The sequence below is a fragment of the Strongyloides ratti genome, scaffold srae_chrx_scaffold0000002 (assembly GCF_001040885.1).
Source record: "Strongyloides ratti genome assembly S_ratti_ED321, scaffold srae_chrx_scaffold0000002".
NCBI lineage: Eukaryota > Metazoa > Nematoda > Chromadorea > Rhabditida > Strongyloididae > Strongyloides > Strongyloides ratti.
Genome location: NW_020171510.1, coordinates 1,794,058 through 1,814,994, shown reverse-complemented (window position 1 = coordinate 1,814,994; position 20,937 = coordinate 1,794,058). Strand labels below are relative to the sequence as shown.

Genomic DNA, 20,937 nt, shown 5'->3' with positions numbered 1-20,937 from the left:
GTTGTTGCTGATAAAGAGCATGAATTGTATATGAAGTAAGTGTCGTTATTTTTCTTATAAACATTTTAAGAATAATTAAAAATTCTTTATCACAACCAAATAATCTTATAATAACAATAAAGAAATATGGAATTATTTAAGTTGAAATAAAGTATCATCATCAAATGAAGATATTTATAAATAGTTAGATGAAGAAAAACTTGTTATTTATAATACAAGAAGAAAAATTGACAAAATTTTTATATTGTATATAAAAAAAAAACTTTTTATGTATATAGATGAAATTTTATCTTCTTGACAAATTAAAAATTCTATTTGTGAAACAATTTACAGAAAAACCAAAAATATTGAAATAAATACATTTATAATTGGAATTCAAATTCATTTTTATAGTGCAAACATTAATCAAACTAATAAAACGCATTAATTTGTTACCATATCACTAAAAATTTTAAATTTGCCAATATATATAAGAAATAAATTTTATTTATTTGTTCTACCAACAATATTTTATGTAAAAAAACCACCTTTTGAAAAAATAAAAAAAAAACAATTAATGAAAGATTGGATAGTTAATAAAGTTTTTAAACATATTTTTAGGATTTAATTCTTTTAAAAGATATTTATTAAATTTTGAAAAAAAAATTAAATATAATGTTAAAATTATCAATATAATAACAAATATTATTTCAGAAAATAAATTTTTAATGATTAAAATTTCTAGACATACTTATGAATGTAGTTTATGCTTGACATCTTGTACTTATGTTTTTCAAAAGCCTATTTATTCATCGGCAATTAACTATTCATATAAAACAATAAATTCAATCATTAATGATGTAAATTATGTCCTTTTAAATCAAATGAATATAGATATTTTTCATAAACATAAAGAAAAATTACCATTAAATTTTGATAATAAACTTTATTTTGTTGTTATAACTGTTGATTGGTTTTATTTAGTACTAAAAGGATATTTTTTACAAGATATGGAAAATTTATTAATTAAGGGATTTTACACTAATGAAAATCCAATTTATTTTACCAACTTTTAAGGAAATTTTATAAAACTGATATTGATTATATAATTGAAAATAATAATATTTGTTGATGTTTTCAAAGAAAACCAAAAATACTTCAATTTTTTAGTAACTACAAGGCATTTAAAATCAATCTTTTTTTTCCTATAGTTTTTTTTATCACATTATAATTTGTAGTAATGATACATAAAGCAGATATATTTTAAATATTTTTTTTTAATTCAATAAAGTTGGAAGTTAATTTAAAATTTATACAATAGATTTTGTTAATTTTATTAAATAAGCGTTATTTTCAATGATATTAAAACTGTACAGAAATATTAGTCAAAAGTTATTATAGTACAATAAAATGTCGTGAAGTAACACATTTAACATAGTAAATTTAATTTAATATAATTTACAATTATTAAAAAAAATTATTTCTAGCATTACAAAACATTATGAATCAATAAATTGCTTCAATACTATTAATAGAGAAAAATTTTTGCATGATTAAAATAAATTTATCAAATCGCTTTTGTACTGTTTCTTTATTAAAATATATTTTTTTACTACATTTATATTAATGTTTTGATAATTATTTTAGACAAAGTACAAAAACATTTGATGACAAATAGTTTTGTTTTAAAAAACTATTTTTTTCAATTTCTGATATTATGATAAAATTTATTTATAAACATAAGAAATTAACAAATGTTTGTAGAAAAAAAATTAATAATAAACTACTAAAACATATTAAAATATGTTTACATTTAGTGCTTATCTACTTAAAAAAGCTAATTGATTATTATTATTATCATAAGGGAAATATTAAATAATCTTATTAGAGACTTTAATAAAAGTATAATTGACTATCTAGTTATATCTTTATTTAAAAGAAAGATGAAGAAAATTTTTACCATATATTTTTGAATTAATAATAGTTGATTCAATATTATATGTTTTTTTTATGGCTAAAAAAATGTTAACATCAAATACAATTAAAAATAATATTTAAGAAAATGATTATGAAATTGCAGGTTTGATAAAACAAACTAAATTTTTTAGAAAGTACTTTGAAATTAATAAAATTACCAATAATATAAAAATATTTGATGCTTAACAAACAAAAATTTTTATTTATTAAAGATGTTTGTTTAAAAACATCTAACAAATTTTTTATTTCTCCGTTAAGCAGTTATAATCATCACTTATATTTGTTAAAAATTTTTCTATATGCTTTTTTTTGATAAGAAAAGTGCTTTTTCCTATTAAATTGGCAATTTAAATATTTTAATTTAAGAACGAAGTTGTTAGCAATAAAACTAAAGTTTTATTATTTATTTACACAAAAATTATATTGTAAAATTTATCATTTAAATATTTTGTTTTGATTTTTAGATAACTAAGAAAGTATTATTACATTTTTATATAAAACTCAAAATTAACAACAATTGGTTAGAAATAAATATGGTAAACAAAATAAAATAATGTTTTAAATATGCTTTATATATAAGCTTTATCTAATTATATTTTTTCAAAAGTTCAATATTGTAATTATACATAAAATTTTTTCATCATCTGATGGTGTTTTTTTCTTTTCCATTATTTGAAACAATGATTTGGTTTAAAAAAAAACATCACCATGAAATGATGAATATTTTTTGCGTGCTATATAATGCTTTACAAATACTGAGAGGTAAAAAATGACTACAAAGTGATGAATAAGCATATGACAAAAAAAAGTTAAAAAAATATCTTTAAAGTAATTTTTTACTTTTAAGTGTAAACATAGGTAGTTTACAATTTTAGTAATCATAAATTTTAATCAGATAGTAAGTTAGATTAATGAGTAATAAATTAGGAATTTCGATTAATAAGTAGAATTTAGGTAAAAATATAGTATATGTTGAAATTAAAAGCTAAAATAACTTGTATCAATTTATTTTTTTTACCAGAAATCGTACAAACATGGACAAGCTTTCTATCTAAGCTAGAATGACTATCCGTTCATTAATAAATTAAATAATTATTTATGTTCCACTGGGTAATTTTTTAAATTCTAAAAAATCTTTATTGTTTTTAGTTATTGTATATAAAATAAATTATATATTAATTTCAAACTACATTTTTAACAGTTAAAGTAAACTAAATTAAGATTTAATTATACATCTATTAAAAGATTTATCAAACATTGGTAAATTTTTAAAAAAGTATATAAAATAAAAATTAAATTTTTTATTTTGTAATATTATTATTTTTTAATTTTATCAGTTTTCCATTACATTAAAATTCACCGTTTGTTACTAATAAGGGAGACAAAATAAATTTATCTGTAACATAAAATCTTATAAATTTATGCCTATTTACGAAAAAAAACATTACTATAGAGAAAGAAAATTTTTATAGTCTAATTAGTTAATATTTTAGTAATATTTGTTTTATTAATTGTATTATAATACTTGTACTATTTAATATATATAAAATGATTACCAGCATTAATAAAATGACAGAATCATAGTAGAATCATTTTTTTCGAATAAAAAAACTGAATTATCAAAAGATATTTGTCATTATCAACTATTCACTGTAAATGTTTTAATTATTAAAATTAAAAAAAGATTTGAAAAATTTAAGAATTGAGATAACATTTTTATATAATATTAGTCTTAAAAATTAATTTCTGATTAGAAATAATAATTTTGTTAAATGAAAAAATAATCTGTCTTTTACATGATTTATTCATATACCAACTATTAATTTTATAGTTTCTTTTCAAAATTTATCAAAAATACCAAATATTTTTAAAAAATTTATTTATTTTGAAAATTGATAGACTATTTTAAAATTCTTAAAAAAGATAAATGTATTTAACATATACTACATAAAAATTCTTAATAATAATTTTAAATCTTTTTATTTTTTTTATAGTATTTTAAAAATAACAATAAAATTTATAAAAACATTTTCATTATAAAAAAAACATAAATTGATAAAATATTATTTAAAGCTATTAAAATTATATTTTTAATAAACTTTGACATTTAAAAAAAGTATTCAAATATAATATAAAAATTAGATATTTAAATCAAGCATAATATTTTAACAAATTTGTTTTATTTTTAATAAAGTTTAACATTAAATGTTTGTTTTTTTAAACACATTTATTAGCAATAACATATATCAAATTTTTTTTAAAAAAATTTTTTTTTTTTTAATTTTTAAAAATTGAATTAATAAATTTTTTTTATAACATAAATGTAATTTTTTATGTGACTAATATGTGTTTGTTAAAAAAGATTTTATTACATAGTTGATTCGAAAGCTGTTTGATTTGTATAAGCAGAAATAACTTTTGACTGTTTTACTTGTTTTTCCTTTAATGTTTTTACATCCATTTTATGATTGATATAAGCTGTAAAAAAGGAAGCAATTGAAAACAATCCAAGAATAATTATAGAAATTGCGCATCCCATAAAAATACAGGAACAAATAATCCTATCATGTACAGTATAACAATTTGTATTATTAATTGTTGGTGATGAAGATTGTGTTAAATTTTTAATATTAATATCACATTGACCATATTGAGTTAACCATGTTAAATCATTCTAAATATATTATATTTAAAAATAATTCAATTTAATAAAAAAAAAATACACTACCTGATTGTTATTTAATTTTACATAAGAAAGTACTGAATAAACAAGTTGAATTATTGCAGCAATAAGTGTAATAATAAGATGTGGTACCTTAATTATACTTAATATTTTTACTCTTGTAAAAGAATAATTGTGATTTTGTATACCATGTAATGAACTAACAAGAATATTTAAACCATTTGCCAATGACATAATTATTTGAACTCTTTCTTCAATTAAATATTTTACTGTATCGTTATATCTTTGACCATAATTTAAAAGAAGTGAAATAATTATTCCAACAAGAGCAGGATATTTTTGAAATAAGAAAAAAAATCTTCCACTACCTATATTACCTTCATAAACTTTTTTTCTTCCATTTAAAATATAATCAATAGAAATCATTTTTCCTAATTTTGTTCCTTCTGCAGGTATAGATGATAATTTAACATCTTTATCTGAAAAATTATCTTGATTATCTATTGTATATTCAATTCTAGAAATTGGTCTTGATGATGATATACCATAGTTATCTCTGCTTAATTGTGCTCTTGGCATTAATTTAACTCTTGGTATTGGTTGTAAAGTATTAATATCATATCTTTTTAATGAACGTATATTCTATAATGATAATAATAATAATATAATTAATAAAAAGTGTTTCTTACCTCTTCATACATTTTTAATCTTGTTTTTGTATAACTTTTAAATACAATAACAAAAAAAAAACAAGATATGTTAAAGAATGAATACTAAAATATAAATATAATAATAAATTTGCTTATTAATATAAATGACAAATATAAATGTTACCCTTAATAATTATATGCTATAAAATATCTTGTTGTTATCTTTAACACAAGCATGTAAAGTTTATGTATAATCATTAAAATAATATAATTGTATTCTTATCAAAGTCTTCATATTTACTTTTAAAAGATTAGCTTAATCATACAAAAATTTATTTTACCCTTTCATCTATCTATTTAAACGATGACTTATTATTTAGGTTACAAAAATACTTATAATTCTTTAAAACTTTGTAAGTTTAAATTATTATCATATAGTAAATTTATATATATATAGGTTATAAAGGTGACAAAAATGTATTAAAAATATTTTATATTAAAGATAAATTTATTTGACTAAATATATATTAAACATATTTTTATATAAAGTATTATTATTATAAAGTTTTGAAGTAAGAAAATAAGGAAGATAATATAATCACTATTAAACAAATATTATCATATTAATAAATTCTTTTTATATAAATATTACTATTTTTATCAATATTATACATATTTATATAATTTGAAAATATAAAAAAGTATGTGAAAAAAATTTGATCATTATATTTTATTACCATAAAACAAACAAATTTTTTTTAATAATTAATTTTTTAAATTTTATGATAAAAATTTTAAAAGTAATTTTTTTGTTTATAAATAATAATGAAACATTTTAAAATTTTTTTTTTTTTCATTAATATTTACAATTTTCTTCTACAAATTTAAGAATATCACGATTAAAATATAAACGATGATCATAAAAATCAAAATTAAAGTTCTTGTTGCTACATTTATCACTATCATCTTCATCTGAACATATTGAATAATTACTTCCAGGAGCCATATTATTATCATAAAAAACTTCTCTTTTATGATGAACATAACCAAGTAAATTTTTATATGGTAAGTGTGGTACAGGATCTTTACTATGAATTACTCTATAAGAATAAGAAATCAAATTGTCAACTGCCATTGCATAATCTTTATCTCCTGTTCTTGGTTCACCAAATGTTAGTAATTTAACATTGTTAACATTAGTGTACTTTAAATATGATATTGTTGTTGCTCCTATTGAAGCCATTGCTGCACCCAATGAATGACCAGTTACCCATGTTTCAAAAGTAGGAAATTTATTTTTTGTCATTAAATAAGCATCTTTTATACCACTATCCCAAACGACTTGAAATGCATTGTTATAATAACTTGAAACATATCCTCCACCAATAAATTTATCTTTTTTTAATAATGTATCAATAGCCTCAAGTGCCACTTGTTTATCATTAATTGAACCACGAAAAATGATAAAAATAGCTTTTTTATCATAATCAACAACTACAAATCCCGAACAACTATCATCAGAGATAACATCACATTTATTTGTAACTTGTCTTATTAACTAAATTATCATTTTTTAACAAACAAAAAAAAAACAATTAAATTATGAAGATATTTTTAAAAATATTTACCGTATAATTTTTAAATATATTATTTAAGCAATTATTAGGATTAGAAGAAAAAGCAGCAGCTGATAAAGGATATAAAATATTTCTAGTAAATGTATCATTGTATTCCTCATTTTCATTATTTAAATAATTATTTTTTCCATAATTAATTTGTATAATAATAAAAAAAATAGCAAAAATAAGTAATGGTATTTTTAATTTCCAAATCATCATTTTTGAAAATCTGTTTAATTAACAAAAATAATTTTTTAAATAGATTATGTTATCAGTTTCAATTTATATATTAAGAAAGAAAAAATTATTATCATTTACTATAACGATTATGACATAAAATTTTTTTTATATTAAAGAAATGATATAAAAAGTTTTTATTACATGTAAAGTGTTAATTTTAAATCATAAAATAAGTAATATATAGTAATAAATATTTACTAAATTATAATGAAAGATTATCAATAAAATAGGAAAATAATTTTTTTTAAAACATATTCGTAGATAAAATTTAGTTTAACAATTTAAAAAAAAGAATCTATTAAAATACAATTTTTTTACAATATTACTTTTTATATTAAAAAAGTATTTATTTTTGTTTTATTTTGTTTTTGGTATTTTTATATACCTATTCATATTTCTTTTTTTCTTCATTTATTCATTAGAGATACATAAGTTATGTCAATAGTATAAATTAAGAAAGCTTACCATTTTCTTAATTATATATATATAATATTCTTTTTCATGTGTAAATTTTAATTTCCACATACACAAAAAAAGTATTACAAATGATATGCGACTTATGAGAGAATTTGAAAAATAAATTTATAATATATCATTTTAAACACTTGTTTTCATTCCAAGTAAATTTGTAGCTTCTCCATTCATTTGTCTACTTCTTAAATCAGGTGTATCATCAGGTGAAATATTTGACATGATATCATCTCTATTATAACGTCTTCCTGGTTTTGGAGAATATCTCATTGTTGTCATTCCATCATCATCTATTCCATCTAACAAATCTTGATTTCTAAATCGATTTTTTATTATACTCTAAATTATATATAAAATATTATTTTTTTTAATATAAAAACTTACTTTATCTGTTGAGGTATCTCTTGTTTTATATGTATTTGTATCATTTCTATTTTTTTGTAAATTTCTTTTAGATACTGACCAACATATTAAGAAAATAAAAACAATAGCAATAATTATACCAACAGTTGTTAATATTCCTGTTAACCATGTTAAAAAGTTATCTAATTCTTTTGATCTACACCATGGTTGATTTCCTTTATTCCATTCATAACGATATCTACTAGGATCATTATAATCAGCAACTAATTGGCATGTATATTCATTTTGTCCTTTAACCCAATGTGTTTGAAAACAATCAAAACGTGCTGTATCACCTTCTAAATAACTTGGAGATAATGCTGGTGTTTTTGTCATATATTCTGGATATTCAATATTAATTGCACCACAACTATTATACTTTCTACTAGCTTCATAACGTTCAGAAACAAAATTATTATATTCCATATATACTTGTTGACCTAATCTTTTATCATTTAATAAAGCATAATCATATTTACATGAAGGACTATCACCACAAACTTGAAGAACATTTGATGGATCATCAGGACAATCAGTCATTATTTGATATTGAGCAACACCATATTGATTATAATTAATTCCTTGACTAGAACTAATTTGTGTTTGTGAACATCTATTAATTAATGATGATATATCAGCACCAGTTTGTGCTTTAAAATTATGAGGTGGTTGAACCCAATAAGGTGCAGCAGCATATACAGGTTCTGATTTCATAAATGCTTCAGGAAATACTTCAAATTTTTTATCTTCATCTCTTGATGTTGTAAACATATTTTTATAAGCAGAATCTGTTGTTGCATATGCACTAGCATAATTATCTTGACTACCAGCTTCACCAGAACCAGGAATTTTATATCTATTTAACGATGCAGCAACTCCACCATTAACATCAGAATCTGTCATTGGTGTATTATATATTCCACCACTTTCATCTGGTCTTAATAATCCTGTTATTGTTGGAAATATACTTTTATCACCATATATATCATACATACGATTACCATCAGGTCGAATACCATATTGTTGTGGTACACTAACTTGAACATCTAACATACCCATTGATTCTTGAAGATCAGATAGTCTATCAATATCAAGTGAATATGATTCACGTACTCTAATACCAATTTGTGCTTCTTCTAATACAACATATACTTCTGGTTGTCCTCTTTCAATATTATTAACATATACAAGAACACCTTTAAATCTTTGTATACGCATTGTATCAAAATATCTCATTATATTTCCAACTATAACACTAGTTCTATATCTAAATCTTCTTGTATCTTTTCTTACAACAACATGTACTCTATCTGTTCCAGTTGCTTCAATAGCAACACCAGTAACAACTGTAGCATTACTTGGTTGTACTAAATCTTGTTGACTAAGATATCTACCAAGTTGACTAAAATCAACTCTTCTATTTGGATATCTTTCTAATCTAACTTGTATTCTAACTTCAGGTGTAACAGTTGCTTTAGGAATATTTAATAAAATAAATACACCAGGATCATTAAAAACAAATTTTTGATTATCTAATGTATAAAATGTTCCAGCACCAATTACTTCACCAACAGCTGGTGGTTTATATGCTTGACATGCTGATGATGGTCTTCTCCAATAAAACATTTGACATCTTGATTTAGCAAATTTACAACATAAAAAGTATGGCATATAATCATGATGAAATGATGATAAACCAGGAACTTCAAATTGTCCCATATATGGTGATGTACCAAATTCATATGCACGTAATGGAAAACCAGGATTATATGGTGTTTCTTCAATAACTTTAATAACAGGTTGATATGATGTTTGCATTAAATATCCAGTAGCATCATAACAACATACTTGTCCATAATGTGTTGGAAAACGTGAACTTGTTGCATAACTATGACTACCAGTTGTACTACTACCATAAATATTTTGTGATGACATATAACAATTTTTAGCTCCAATCATTGTTGTACAAGTAATATCTCTAAATGTTTGTGAACATCTTGGATGTGGCATAAAACGTCCAAGATCAAGTTTTGCTTGTGATTCAACACATGGACATGATGCATTTGTTTCTGTATCACGAATAAAATTAAATAATGCACCATCTTCATCATACCAATCATGACACATTTCAGTAGCTTTTTCATGAATCCATTCAGCTTTTTTATCAACAAATTCACCTGTTGATGTACTAATTGTTTGTGTTGTATCAATTCGAGTATTTTGTATTGTCCATAACCAATGTAATGATATTGGTGCTGATACTAATCCAGGTAATAAACTAACACTTATTCCTTGATCAGTTCTTATAGGTGCTAATTTAAGATATCCTACACGAAAAGAATATAATTCATTTAATCTTTCCCATTCTGTTAAATACCATTGTTCAACTTGATCAAGATTAATTAATTCTTCTTGTGGTTTCCAACGATGTTCATAATCTCCTCGATTATTATATGTTGCTAATCTTGCAATAACACGATGTTCTGGACGGAATTTTTTTATCTAAAAAAATAAATTAATAAAAATTTTTTTGTTAATATTATTAATATATATATATATATTAAAACATACTTTTTCATCTTTATCTTCTTTATATCCAATTACATATAATCCTAATTGTACAGTATAAAGATTTACATCAGATAATTGAAAATTTTGTCTTGTTACCATATCAGTATTTGTAAAATTTCTAGGATACCATGATAATGGCATTGTTAATCTACCCATTGGATTTTTATACCAATCATATAAATTACCTATATCTAATCTCATTGGATCTAATGTTGGTGGTACAAAATATATATATCCAACAAATGCTTTTTCTTCATTTGCTCCACTTGATTGTGGTTGAAAATAGACTGTTTTTGTACCCCAATCATATATTTTAGGTAAATTACATCTTGCTATAGCTGAATTTAATACAGTACATGTAGCAGTTTGTCTTTGTTCAATCATAAGAACATATGTTTGTGTTGGATCAAGACATAATGCATTTATATCAACAGTCATTTCACCTAACATATTAACTATATTTGGATAAATTAAAATTGGATATGTTCCACCAGTTTTATTGGAACAACCTGCTGGTCTAACAACATCATCAACACGAAACATATATATACCACGTCCTAAATGTGGTACACCAGAACGTTGTGATAAAACTTTTGGTGTATTTTTATATCCTTGTGTTGGATCTATAGGTACTAAACCAGTATGATTACCTCCATTAAAAACAGCTATACATCTACCAGTTTTAGAATTATCACGTACATCAGCTGCATCAAAACCTAATTTTTCATAATTAATAATTGTATAACTAAGTCTCATTGCATAATCAGTTAACCATATAAGTTGATATGTACCTAATTTACCACTATCAAAATCTGATCTTCCAGCAATAGCTGATGCTGTATTTTCCCATGTAACAACTAAAGCTGCATCAGCACGAAATGCTGCAGCACCAGCAACACCTTCCATAAGACGTTTCATCATTTCATCAAGAAATCTATCACCTTCATTATTACATTTTACATAACCATCACCTGTTCCAGGACATGCACTACGTTGAGAACCAAAAAAGATACTTTGTTGATAAGAACTAGACATATCTGATGCTTTACCAAAAGCAGTTGATCTTAAAATAACACGATAATAAACACCAGTTTGAAAACCTGGTGGAATATTTTGTGGTATTTGTTGTTTACATAAATATGGTGCCATCATAGCAGGATCTTGTTGCTTAGGCCAATCAGTTGCTGTTGGTCCAACATTTATTGTTGGTCCTTGATCTAAAACATTTGCAAATGCTATATATCCATTAACAGATATCTATAAAATTAAATTATAAAAAAAAATATATATATATTATTAACTTACAGTTGTATAATTATAAAGACCACCATAATAAGGAAAAAAATGATGTAAATCAATTGTTTGACCAGATGTTAATAATGATGGATGAACTTTAAAATCACCAGCATTAATACCATATCTTACTAAACTATTACTTGAATAAAAATTGAGACCAGTTGATGTGAAAGCTTCTGGATTTGTTTCAAACTGACTACTTGAACCGGCATCTATATTACGTTGTGCGAAAGATAATAAACTAATATTTAATATTAAAAATATATAATTTATTGTTTTATTATATAACTTATACCGTGATCCCATTCTAACTAAAAAAAAAAAGGTAAAAGAAAATTATTATAATACAAAGTAGTTATATATATTAAGATAAGAAAATCGTAAAAGATAGTTTTTTATATGTTGAACAAACAAATATAAATTAAACAAGAAAAAATATTTTTTTTTTCCTTTCAATCGTCAAAACATTCAAATGAATATATATTTATAAGTCTCTTTCTAAATAAATGAGATAAATTTTTTATTTATTTATCATTAAAATGACATATTATGCTAATAACTTTTTTTTTACAAAAGATTATTATCACCTTAACATTAATTAACCCTAATTTATTTTCTTTTCATTTTTAAGATAAATAATATTAAAATTGATATTAAAAAAGTGCTTTTTATGATTACAAATAATTTTTCTGTATCATATCCTTGTGTTATATAATAACAATAAAGGTAAAAATGGATGATTAAATATGTGTAAATAGTTTATAAGTAGAGTGATATAAAAAAAATCAATTATATAAGTAATTATTTTAATAGGAGAAAAAAAATATTTTTATACAATATAAAATTTTTCTTGTTATAATAAATTAAATTTTAATATATTTTACTTATTGATATAAATTATAATATAAATTGTAAATAAAAAAAATTAGTTAAATAATAAGATATATAAAAGTATCCTTCAAATAAATCTACCTATATGTATATATAATATAAATAATATGTAAATAAATTTATAATACAATAAATATATATATATTAATGTAAACTTGGGACATGAAATAGTCAAAACAAATATTATAACCCCAATAATAGTTTTGTTACTCATTGATATATTAAATAGCTTACAAATAAAGGCATTTTAATATTATCAAATAGTGTTATATGCACATCAAAAGTCTTTTATCATTTGATATTATTTATGAAATAATAACATTAGAAAATGTTAAAACATGGGAAATGATTATATATCTTATATGGCAATTGTGTTTACTTTTCTTATATATTATGACCATGGACTGCTTTACCTTCATTTAAAGATACCAATAAATAATCATTCCTTTTGATAATATTATAAGAACAATTAAAATTTAGTGATATAAGAAGGGTTAAAAGAAAAAGAAATATGTATATATATTTACATATTTTGATATGCTCATAAATTAAATAGCAAAAAGCGTAATAATTACAAAAAAAAATTATATATATTTTAAGTAATTTTATTATACTAAATTTTAACATGTTAATTAATTTTAATAATTTTTTTTAACTTATATTTTTTCTAATATAATAGAAGAATTTAAAATAAAATTTTTTTTGTAAATCTTTAAATTAGTAATATTATAATAAAAATTAAAAATTATTATATCACAAAATAATTTTTAGTAAAAGTAATATATATATTTTTTTTATTAATAATAAGAAAGTTATGATGAAATTGTACAAAATCGTAATAATATTAATAAGAAAAATAACAGTTTCATTTTTAATAACATATATATATATATATATATATATATATATATATAATATAAGTTCTTTCTTAACAAAAATGATACAAACTATGATCATGGAAAGAAAAAGCGTAAATAATTGATAAAGAAAAGAAAACTTATATATATATATATTTATATATATGAGTAAGTAAAAGGTATTTTTAAATATACAATATGATGAAGAATATTGAAGATGACCAAGAATAAGAATTTTTCCTACCTATACATAAATATTATTTCCTATGAATCATCGAATTTTATTATATTATCAATTTCATCTTAATTCAAACATAAAATATTTTTTTTGTGTAGGTGTACATTATCATCTTTCATATTATTATTTTTTAATAATAATAATGCTTTTAAACTTATTAACTTATTAATTTTAATAATATATTTTAAAAAAAAAAGTATAGAAATATATTAATATTTAAATAAATAATATTTAAAACTTTTTTTGTTAAAATTTATAAATAAAATTATTTTATATAAAATTTTTATTATAAAAATTTTGTATTAATATAACATTATAAAAGTTAAATAGTAGGTAAATAAATGAAAGATGATAAATTTTTATAATATTAGCCTCATGTATTTTCTAGTTTCTATTACTCTGTCTTTCTTAATAATTGGTACTTAAAATTTACATTCTAAATTTTGTAATTTTAGACAAAATAATTAATTTTAATAAATTTTCACATCAACATTCTTTAAAAATAATATATTTGTAATTTATAAAAATTTTATCTTTATATAATTATTTATTTATTAAAGAATGTTTATATTTAATTTTATAAACAAAATTTGTTAAGAAGATCATTTTAACCTTAAAATTGTACATATATTTACAAAAAGTATGTATAAATTACGATTTTTATAATATATATAAAAAGTTGTATAAAAATTATTATATAATAGTAAAAGTATTGTTTTTTTTTTATAATAAAAATTTTTTTTCTTTAACATTATAATATATATTGTATTAAACAAATTACAATAACTTTAAGAATATGAAAACAAGAATACTTAAAAAAAATTGTAATGTCAAATAAAATAAATATATTTTAATTTATTTGTATAATTATTGAAATTCGGTAAAATTATTGTCTTATAAAATTTAAAATGTATAAAAATGAAAAGTAAATATATATATATATTTTGTGATAATTAATATTTTAACAAGAATAAGGACATAAATATTTTATAAAATACAAAAATTATAAATAATGAATGTAAAATAAATTTGTCTGTATAATATTATTTGTTATCTGATAAAAGAATTATAATATATAATGTTAAAAATTTATTCTTATTTTAAGTACTTATAAATTTTTGTTTAAATAAAAGTTAAGTCATCAGTTCATAAAACTTTTTATTTGTTCTCCCATCATCATCGTTCTATCAATGAATCATCAGGTAGGTAAAATATTTTTTGGAACGTATTAAATTTTTTGTACAAATATATAATAATATAATATTTAGAGATATAAATTAATGATAAAATAAATTAATGATTTTAATTAAATTTTTAAAATTATAAATTGATGTTTTTAATATATAGATATTATTATATAGAAATATTTATCATGATTATTTCTTAATAACATATCATTTTCTAAGTTATTTATTGATACATTGTACATTTTGAATAAAATTTGATAAAAAGTAATTTAAGCATATAATTTATTAAGAAGATATCATTACTTTAATAATTTATAACTAACTAAATATTGTTATCATCTATGATCTTTTTTATCATCTCGCACTTACTTATTACTTATAATATACATGAGTATTATACACAAAAATACAAGTGCGGTATCACACATTTACCTTTTATGATAAGATTAAAAATCAAAATATTTTATTAATATTTTTCACTTAAAAAATTTATCAAAATGCAAAAAAAAAAAATTAATGAGAAAAGGAAATTTTTATTTTAAATATAAAAAATCAAATAAAAAAAACTTTTCAAAAAATAAAATTTTTTTTTATATTTAATCAAAATTATATAATTAGAAAAAATACCACCCTTATCGTTGAAAAAATAAAAAAAAAATGATTTTTGTGATTATATAATTTTATTTGTTTTATAATAAGCTTATCATATTATAAACTAAAAAGTGGAATAGTGATTTCTTATAACATCAATTTTTATTATTTGATCAACATTAAATTTTAGATTACTTTACATTAAATATTATTTTATTTTTCTACTTTTTCTATCTTAACATATATTGTATTTTAAAAATTTACTTTACAAATCTTATTCATTACTTAACCAATTATACATTGTTATAAAATATAAATAGAAAAAAGAATGATAAATATCTGAAAATGTAGTATCATAGTACTGTTTTATTTTAAATTAACAAATTAAATAATATAATATGTATATAAATTTTTTCTTTTTTTTTATAAATATTTACTGAGGCATAAAAATTTTTAATCGAAATATTTTTATTAAAATGGGTAAAAATTATAAATATAAAAAAAAAATACTAATGTTATTATAGATAACAAAAATATACCATTTACAAAGAAAAATAAGATGCATAATAAATTATAAGTTCTTTTGTTATTAACAAAAAAATGATTTTCCATGGTATGATAAATAAAAATAAAATCAATATGATAATAATAAATAATTATACACTTGTATTGAATCCTTGAATGTTACTTTGCGGTCCATCCAAAATACTACCACCAACGGTAGAACGATTTCTAATTTCTGTATTTAAAGGATTTGTTGTTGTTCTTGATCTAATATCACTTCTTCCAAATGGTGATGTTGGTCTTGATATTGGAGTCAACATAACATCATCATTGTTATCATAAGCATAATTTTTTTTACCTTTTCTTCCACTTGGTGGTGAAGTTGAACGACTTCGAATTGCATAATCTTTATCTTCCATTTCTTTCATTCTTTTTTGTTTTACGAACCAACAAATTAAGAAACCAAATACAATTGCTATAATAATAGCAACAGTAGAAAATATTCCTGTTAGCCATTGAAGCATATTATCTTTTTCACGTGATCTACACCATGGTTGTTCACCTTTATTCCATTCATAACGATATCTTGTTGGATCATTATAATCAACAATTTTTGAACATTTATATTCATTTTCTCCTTTTATCCAATGAGCTTGATCACAACCAAATCTAACAGTATCACCTTGAAGATAGGCTGAATCAAATGATGGTGTTTTTGTCATATATTCTGGATATTCAATATTAATTGCACCACAACTATTATCTTAAAATGAAAACAAATATTTTTTTTTTTAAAAATAACAAAATATTTAAAAAAAACTTACATTGTTTTGTCATTAATTGTCTATCAACAATAAAAGTATTCCAACTATTTTGTAATTCTATTCCTAATATTTTTGAATTTAATAATGCCCAATCATAAAGACATGGAACTGAATCACCACATTCTGTTAAAACAGCTTCAGGATTATCAGGACAATATAATCTGCCATAATTTAATGTTAAAGCACTAGCTAATGGTTGTTGATTAATAATATAATTTTGTGTCATATCTCTACAATTTTGTAATAATTGTTGAAGATTTTGTCCTGTCATTGGTACAAATCTATAATAACCAGTTTCATATTTTGGTGCTGTTTTAAATATTGGTGAATTTTTCATAGCAACTTCTGGAAATACTTCAAATTTAGAATCTTCATCTTTACTATTAGTAAACATATTATCTGTTGGCATATAACTATTAAGAATACCAGCAATATTTTGGTTTGAACCAGGACCACCAGTACCAGGAATACGATAATTATTTATTATTTGTGATCTAAATGAATCTGAATTGACATCTGTTAATGTTATATCATTATAAAATGATCCTGTTGTTTGATCAGGAAATGGTCTAAGTAATCCAGCAACTCTAGGAAGATTATATATTTCTCTATATGCTTGATCCATAAAATTTTCACCTATAGGATTAACACCATATCTTGGTGGAACAGATACTTCAATATCTAACATACCCATTGATTCTTGATACATTGATAATCTATCAATATCTAAAGCATATGATTCTTTAATTCTTATACCAATTTCAGCTTCCTCCAAAACAACATAAACATCAGGAATACCTCTAATAACATTATTAACATAAACTAATACACCATCAAATCGTTGTATTTTCATATGATCAAAATATCTTAAAATATTTTTAACAAAAATATTTGTTCTATATCTAAATCTTCTTGTATCACCTCTAGCTGTAACAACAACTCTATCAGTTCCTGTTGCTTCCATAGCAATACCTGTAATAACAGTTGCATTTGTTGGTTGTACCAAATCAGCTTGTGTTAAATAATGTCCTAATAATGAAAAATCAACTTTTCTATTTGGATATCTTTCTAATCTAACTTGTATTCTTACTTCAGGATTTGTTTCTGTTGATGGTATATATAATAAATTATATACACCAGGTTCATTAAAAATAAATTTTTGATTATCAATTGTATCCCATGTTCCAGCACCAACACCTCTACCAACAGCTGGTGGTTGATATGCTTGACATGCTGATGATGGTCTTCTCCAATAAAACATTTGACATCTAAATTTTGCAAATTTACAACATAAATAATATGGCATTAAATCATGATGAAATACAGAAAGTCCTGGAACTTCAAATTGTCCTAAATATGGTGAAGAACCAAATTCATATGCACGATTAGGAAAACCAGGATTATAAAAAATATCTGGTATAACTCTTACAACAGGTTGATATGGTGTTTGCATAAGAAATCCTTTTTGATCATAACAACATACCTGTCCAAAACTTGTCTGAAAACGATTATGTCTTTTATTTTCATTTTGTAAATTAATATCGTCATAATCACGTCTTTTATAATAATTTTTGTCATCTTTACCCATATATGATGCATAAACATTTTGTGCTGACATATAACAATTTTCTGAACCAATCATTTCAGTACAAGTTATATCACGAAATTCTTGTGAACATCTTGGATGTGGCATAAAACGTCCTATATCCATTTTAGCTTGTGCTTCAATACATGGACAAGATGCATTTGTTTCAGTATCTTTAACAAAATTATATAATGCACCATCTTCATCATACCAATCATGACACATTTGTGTTGATTTTTCAATAACAAATTCTTTACGATAATCTGTTTGTTGTTGAGAAAATGTTGTTCCAGCAAATGATTGATTTTCTGGTGACCATAACCAATGTAATGATATTGGTGCTGATGTTAAACCTGGTAATAAATGTGGTTCAATACCCATTTGTTCATTACTTGATATTGGTGCAAGTTTAAGATAACCAAAACGATATGAATATAATTCATGATTTCTTTCCCAATCATTAAGATACCATTGTTCAACTTGATTTATATTTATTGTTTCTTCTTGTGGTACCCATGCATATTGTGGTTGATTTGAATAACTTTCTAAACGACATAAAACACGATGAACAGGTCTAAATTTTTTTAATTGTTCATCTAATGATTCTTTATATCCAATAACATAAAGACCTAATGTTGCTGAATATAATGACTGATCACTTAATAATCTATTACTTGTCCAAAGATTTATATCAGGATTAGTAAAATTTCTTGGATACCATGATATTGGTTTAACCATTTCTTTTATTGGATTTTCAAACCAACTATATATGTTACCAATATCTAATCTCATTGGATCTAATGTTGGTGGAACAAAATATGCATATCCAACAAATGCTTTATCATCATTTGCTTTACCTGTTTGTGGTTGAAAATATAATGTTTTTGTTCCCCAATCATAAATTCTAGGAATAGTACATCTAGCTATTGCAGCATTTAATATAACACATGGAGCAGTTTGCCTTCTTTCTATCATTAAAACATATGTTTGTTTTTTATCTAAACACATAGCATTAACATCAACTGTCATTTCTCCTAACATATTTATAATATTTGGATAAATTAGCATTGGATATGTTCCACCAGTTTTATTGGAACATCCAGCTGGTCTAACAACATCATCAACACGAAACATATATCTTCCTCTAACAATATGTGGAACACCAGATCTTTGTGCAAGAATTGTTGGAGAATTTTTATATCCTTGTGTTGGATCAACATCAACAAATCCTGTATGATTACCACCATTAAATAATGCTCTACATCTTCCTGATCTTGAATTATGCCTAAAATCAGCTGCATCAAAACCTAATTTATCATAATTAATAATAACATATGATAAGCGAGCTGCTGAATCAGTTAACCATACAATTTGATATGTTGATAATTGTCCACTATCAAGATCAGATCTACCAGAAATTGCTGAACCAGTATTATACCAAGTAACAATTACAGCACCATCAGGTCTAAATGTAGTACCACCAGCAACACCTTCCATTATTTGTCTTTGCATTTCATCTAAAAAATAATCACCATTTGCATCACATCTTACATAACTTCCAGGTGTTCCAGGACATGCTTGTGATGGTGATTGACCAAAAAAACTTGATGATGTCATTGATTGTTGTTGATTTATATTTGAACCTGATTGTTGACCAAATAAAGATTGTCGTAATATAAGTCTAAAAAAAACACCAGCTTTTAAACCAGGTATAACATCTTGTGTAATTTGTTGTTTACATAAATATGGCGCTATCATAGCAGGATCTTGAACACGAGGCCAATCAGTTGTATCAGGACCAACATTTATTGTTGGACCTTGATCAAGAACAGTAGCAAATGCAATATAACCATTAACTGATATCTAAAAAAAAATAAATTTTTTTAAAATAATATAAATTAATAAAAAAATAAACTAACTATTGTATAATTATAAAGACCACCATAAAAAGGGAAAAACATATGAAGATCAATTGTTTGTCCTGAAGTTAAAAAACCTGGTGCAACTTCCATATCACCAACTTCTGGTCCAAAAGGAACAAGATTAACACCATAATAAATATTTGAACCTGTTCCTGTAAATAATTGTCCTGCTTGTTGATTAACATTTATATTTTGATTTACATTTCCTGTTGATCCAGCAATATTTCCACTTATTCCTTGACCATTTATAGAATAATTTAATAATACTGTTATTATAAAAAAATTACATAAAAAATTTTTAAATATTATTGTATCTGAGAATAAATTATATTTTAATGCTGTTTTTTTCAGCATATTTTTTTAACCTAAAATATTATATAAAAATTGTTACACTTTAAAATAAAAAAAAAATATTTAATTGTTACAAATTTAAAAAGTATATTTATATAG

General features: G+C 22.1%; 4 protein-coding genes across 4 annotated transcripts; all 4 read right to left on the bottom strand.

Annotated features, from left to right (window-relative positions):
* Nucleotides 1–4,324: 4,324 nt before the first annotated feature.
* SRAE_X000138600 (Hypothetical protein) lies at nucleotides 4,325–5,340 on the bottom strand (the record flags this gene model as incomplete). The annotated part of the gene is made up of 3 exons (XM_024648363.1): nucleotides 4,325–4,630; nucleotides 4,685–5,281; nucleotides 5,329–5,340. 3 exons carry the CDS (start codon nucleotides 5,338–5,340, stop codon nucleotides 4,325–4,327), a joined length of 915 nt encoding a protein of 304 aa, XP_024498851.1.
* Nucleotides 5,341–6,145: 805 nt separating this feature from the next.
* On the bottom strand, nucleotides 6,146–7,127 carry SRAE_X000138500 (Lipase, class 3 family-containing protein; the record flags this gene model as incomplete). Its single annotated transcript, XM_024648351.1, has 2 exons — nucleotides 6,146–6,847; nucleotides 6,918–7,127. The coding sequence occupies 2 exons, from the start codon at nucleotides 7,125–7,127 to the stop codon at nucleotides 6,146–6,148; spliced, it is 912 nt and encodes a 303-aa protein (XP_024498850.1).
* A 618-nt stretch (nucleotides 7,128–7,745) lies between these two features.
* On the bottom strand, nucleotides 7,746–12,194 carry SRAE_X000138400 (Protein mesh; the record flags this gene model as incomplete). Its single annotated transcript, XM_024648340.1, has 4 exons — nucleotides 7,746–7,958; nucleotides 8,004–10,523; nucleotides 10,593–11,849; nucleotides 11,898–12,194. The coding sequence occupies 4 exons, from the start codon at nucleotides 12,192–12,194 to the stop codon at nucleotides 7,746–7,748; spliced, it is 4,287 nt and encodes a 1,428-aa protein (XP_024498849.1).
* Nucleotides 12,195–16,308: 4,114 nt separating this feature from the next.
* Nucleotides 16,309–20,841, bottom strand: SRAE_X000138300 (Protein mesh; the record flags this gene model as incomplete). Its single annotated transcript, XM_024648329.1, has 3 exons — nucleotides 16,309–16,919; nucleotides 16,981–20,428; nucleotides 20,485–20,841. The coding sequence occupies 3 exons, from the start codon at nucleotides 20,839–20,841 to the stop codon at nucleotides 16,309–16,311; spliced, it is 4,416 nt and encodes a 1,471-aa protein (XP_024498848.1).
* Nucleotides 20,842–20,937: the final 96 nt, after the last annotated feature.